The sequence below is a fragment of the Temnothorax curvispinosus genome, unplaced genomic scaffold (assembly GCF_003070985.1).
Source record: "Temnothorax curvispinosus isolate PA1 unplaced genomic scaffold, ASM307098v1 QBEX01001325.1, whole genome shotgun sequence".
NCBI classification, from domain to species: Eukaryota; Metazoa; Arthropoda; class Insecta; order Hymenoptera; family Formicidae; genus Temnothorax; species Temnothorax curvispinosus.
The window spans coordinates 1,340-6,343 of record NW_020211105.1 but is presented as its reverse complement, the minus strand read 5'-3'; the positions used below and the strand labels follow the sequence as shown (position 1 = coordinate 6,343).

General features: G+C 34.9%; 1 protein-coding gene across 1 annotated transcript; it reads right to left on the bottom strand.

The window, feature by feature from the left end:
- Positions 1-1,017: 1,017 nt before the first annotated feature.
- LOC112462490 (brefeldin A-inhibited guanine nucleotide-exchange protein 1-like) lies at positions 1,018-3,053 on the bottom strand. Its single transcript, XM_025028294.1, has 2 exons — positions 2,192-3,053; positions 1,018-2,087 (listed from the first exon to the last, which is right to left on the bottom strand). The coding sequence occupies exons 1-2, from the start codon at positions 2,432-2,434 to the stop codon at positions 2,073-2,075; spliced, it is 258 nt and encodes an 85-aa protein (XP_024884062.1). The 5' UTR covers positions 2,435-3,053; the 3' UTR covers positions 1,018-2,072.
- Between the last annotated feature and the right edge of the window lie 1,951 nt (positions 3,054-5,004).

The following is a 5,004-nucleotide window of genomic DNA, read 5'->3' as shown; positions in this document are numbered from 1 at the left end:
TGCGATGGCCTTAAATCGGGGAGCACACACTTTTGGGGCCCGATTCTCTAATGCTAGGTCTACAATGCAAGTCGTAAAGTCGTGAGTCGCAAGAATTGACCAATCACAATCGAATTTGAGAAGAATAATCGACCCTGATTAGTCAATTCTTACGACTCACGACTTTACGACTCGCATTGTAGACCTACCATTAAGCCCGTATCAGACTACGGATTGAGATTGAGATTGGATTGAAATTTGACCAATCAGAGCAAAGTTTACTAAACTTGAGATCAGTTTTCTCTGTTCTGATTGATTTAATTTCAATCCAATCTCAATCCCAATCCGTAGTTTGATACGGGCATTCGTATGTATTTGACCGGAAATGAATATCCGGGAAAGAATCTACCATATGAAATCGTTTGTATTTCGTATGAAGACTTTTGAAGTGCAATTAAAAAGGTTTGTGAGTCATTCGTTTAATTGTAATTAATTAATTATTTTTACACCATGCATTTAGCCGAAATAGATAAATTAATAAAAGTTTTTATACGGAATCGTTTGTATTTTGTATGAAGAGTTATGAAGTGTGATTAAAAAGGTTTGTGAGTCACCCAGATAATTTTAATTAAATATTTATAAACTCGGTAATTAGCCGAAATATAGATTTTTAGTTATTCATGTTAAAAGAAGAAGGCGCTAGTGTTCCCGAAGGTCCATCTGCAATCAGAATTAATATGAACGTTTTAAAAATTATTTTATACTGAAATAAATAAATATATATATACAGGCTAATAATAAGCCTGTAGCTATAAGCGGTAGTTGCTAATTAAGTTTGTAAAGATGTACCAGCTGTGCAGGGTGAAGAGCAGGTTATCTCAAACGCTCTGCCACAACCCAATTAAAAGAGACTCAAATGTCATTACCGCTGAGAAGTACTTCTTGCCATTTAAGTTAGCATGTCAGAGCAACCGCGGATTGTCCATTGCGTTCCACCTTGAATTTTTTTTACAGTCGTTTATTAGGATTGCCCTAGCTACTTTTAAATTGAACGCTTTTAAATGTATTATTATTAAACTACCGATATCGATATATTATTAGTAATTTTAATATTAAAACTTGACAGAGTGACGTAAACTAATTCGCTCATAGTATTATAACAAAGTATTATGCGTTCAAATTCTCGAAAGCTAATAGCTTCTTTACTATGCTCTCTCTTTATGTCGATCGATTCAGATAAAAATCTCCGAAGTCTTTCTTTCTCTCGCGATATTCCAAGAGTAAAACTGTACAAAAGCTCTACGAAAGTGGCGATATTTTTCACGAATCTGGTTCGAGTCTCGGCTCTTGAGGAAGGTGCGCATGTATCAATTCTCTATAAGTTCTGTATTGTTTACACATAAATTATAGAATATCTAAACGTTTCTTTTTTTTCGATGTTCTGCGAAATTGTACAATAGAGTTACAAATAAAGATAAGCCACACTTTACGTATAATTTGATTCAGTCTTTGCTAATGTTACATAATAACGTGCGAAAGAACTAACAGTTAGACTATTTAAGAGGCTATTTAAGAATTTTAATTAATAGCGTTTTCGACTGGGCCGGGTTTGCTCGCTCCGAGAGCGATTAATGACGTCACTTCGGTAAATCGACCAATGTTATTGCTCCGATCCCGGCATGCGGCATCCCGATCGCACTTAACTCGCACGCATAATCTGAACATTCTGAACAATATTATTATTAAACGGTTAACATCTTACATTTACTTATACATTACATACAAAAATGATATTTATATATAAACAGTACCTATCTAAGTGAGCTAATGTCGACGACATCTGATTAAATATGCGATATAAGGAAATCGCTTTTGATAATCTTCTCGAAGTGATTTGAAGAGCTTTCTACATCCATCGTCATTAAATAGACGCACGCAACGTAGTTTCATGAAGATGAGCTAGTTAGACTTAGCTAACTAAGACTTAAGCTCAGCTTCAGTTTTGCCGTTTGCTATGACAGAATCCTCCTGCTAATGTTCCCCATCAAGCCTCACGTTCTCTTCCTCCGCTTGAGTCTCCATTCGCGCGAAGATCACGCGTTGATCATCTGCGTGAGAGTCGCACAGGCTGTTGTTTGATTCACCAGGTTGCGCGACGACAGTAAACGTTGTAAACAGTACGAATTGTTAACAATACCGTACTCTCGTATACCTCCTGCTGGGTTGTCATTACAGTCAGTAGAGCTTTAATAATCTGCAGCTGCACACTTTCATCAGTTTGTGGACCGGTGAAGCAACCGCAAATGGTCTCGACAATGCGCACAATCAGCAGCTTGTTAGAGTTGTTAGGCTCCGTTGAATCAGGCACATTGCCAGTGAGATGGCTATATGCGATTAACTTCTGTAGGCAGTCCAGTGCTGTGTCACCACAATCCGTAATGACTAGCTCTGACATGCTGACTCAAATGGCAAGAAGTACTTCTCAGCGGTAATGACATTTGAGTCGCTCTTAATTGGGCTGTGGCCCAATTAAGGGCGTTTGAGATAACCTCTTCACCCTGCACAGCTGGTGTACATCTTTGATCTCGTTACGGAGGTCCTCTGCAAGATGGAAATATGAGTGACAAACTTAATTAGCAACTATCTGCGCCGCAGGCTCCTAATATATGCGATAGCGCAACCCGTGCGGCTTAGATGGCGAGAACAGAGACACAATAGATATAAATCGGCTCAATATAAACAATTAACCGAACGCCACAAAGAACAACGGCTTTTGCCTTGCAGCATTTGGCACAGAAGCATGAATGGACAAATACCGTTTTCTCGAATGAGAAGGTATTTTCGATGGATAAATCTAGGCGTGTAACATTATGGAGAACGAGAGGAACAACCTACTCAGAAAATATGGAAACCTCAATTTCCACATAGACGCGAGGCATTGGCGCAACATGTTCTCATCGTATGGGAAGATTTCCGCGCAAGGCACGAGTTATTCCAAAATTTAGTTGCATCTATGCCCCAAAGATTAAATGTAGAAATAGAGAATCATATGGAAGTGTCACACGTGTGGTATTAATACTATGTGACCTTCCATGAATGCCCTGGTAAAAAAATATCAGAATTTTTCACATTATTAATCAGAATTTCTATAAAAATTTTCAGATTTTTTATAGCCCAGTCAAATTAAGATTTTTGGATGAAAAAATTGCCGGCAAGCTGGAAATTGGTATACAGGTTCATTTTAGTGTTCTTTTAAACATTATACTAAAAGTCCCCATACATAGAGCATGAGCCGGCTGCGCCATCTTGAAAAAAAGAGTACAAAAATGGGTTTTTTACGAATAACTCGGAAATTATTAGTTTCACGAGAAAAAATATTCAGAGCAAAAATGTAGCTGATAAAATTCCTCGCAATTTGGTTTTTTGTAGAACTTCGTACGACCATTAGTTCCCAAAATAGATTTTTTTGAAGCATCGGGCAAATGAGGAAAGAGCTGTTTCTTCGAGTGTTTTTTCAAAATATCTCAGTTCTGGTTGTCCGAAAGTAAAAAATGCATACAATGAAAGTGAAAGATAATTAAATTACCTACAAAATGCATTATTTATGTTATACCGCGCGACTAATATTTCTAGAAATATTACGGTTTAAATGAAATTTTGACTTCTGGAAATTGTGAGAATAAATATTTCCTTGCAATATAAGTCGGAAATGGGTAGTCCTACGTAAAAAATTGTTAAAATCAAGTAGAAAGGTTATTAAATTTTCATTATTTTGGTTTTTGACCGATTTGCATACGACTAATAGTATTTTTGATATCCGTAAAAGAAACGGTTTTTAGGTACACTTCTCAAAATGGCGGACTTTTGAGTTATCTTTTTTAAAAAAATACACATGTTTCTTGAAGTTTATTAAATTATCTTTAAAATGATGTTTTATTTGACTTTCTGTGATGAATACTTTCAGAGATATAGCCTTTTAAATATTTGTTTATGTTAAAAATTTCTTAATAATTTACAGTTTTTTTACAAAACGACATAAAATTACTTCAGAAAAAATAATATTGACATTTTTTCAAAAGTTTATATGCATATGTATGTGATCCTGCAGTGGAACCGGTTTTGAAATGAAAGTTTTTAAAAAATTGTTATTTCAATTATGCCTTTCTTAAGAGTTTTCGTAAAAAAATGGAGTTTGCCACATTTTTTTGTAATTTTCTCAGTTTCTATGAGAGATACGTACAAAATGTTTTAGACCAAATTTGAAGCTTATAAAATTTCCCGAAAACAGTATATTCGGCATTAATATGTGACCAACAATTATACCAACAAGAGATGCTAGAATAATGTTACTCTTTTTTCCTCAGTTTACCGTAATTTTTAATGATTTAAATATTGTCGAAAAAATGTATTTGAAAATTTTTGCGGTTGGCGTAAGTTTCAAATCTCATTATACATTATGTAAGCTTCTCGTTGGTCTTTGGGTTAAATTTTTAAGACGGGTAGTATTCGAGATATAGAGCGTCAAAAGTAGCCGCCACAAATTTCTGTTTTTATGCAGAGGCGAGCACACAGTGCATATTTATTGTTGAAATACTAATAATTAAATCAATAAAAACATAAAAAACTGCATATGAAACAAAAATTTGTTGCGGCTACTTTTGACGCTCTATATCTCGAATACTACCCGTCTTAAAAATTTAACCCAAAGACCAACGGGAAGCTTACATAATGTATAATGAGATTTGAAACTTACGCCAACCGCAAAAATTTTCAAATACATTTTTTCGACAATATTTAAATCATTAAAAATTACGGTAAACTGAGGAAAAAAGAGTAACATTATTCTAGCATCTCTTGTTGGTATAATTGTTGGTCACATATTAATGCCGAATATACTGTTTTTGGGAAATTTTATAAGCTTCAAATTTGGTCTAAAACATTTTGTACGTATCTCTCATAGAAACTGAGAAAATTACAAAAAAATGTGGCAAACTCCATTTTTTTACGAAAACTCTTAAGAAAGGC

What these genes read in the sequence shown, in the direction of transcription:
- LOC112462490 (XM_025028294.1), bottom strand. Translation starts at nt 2,434, where the DNA reads ATGTCAGAGCTAGTCATTACGGATTGTGGTGACACAGCACTGGACTGC.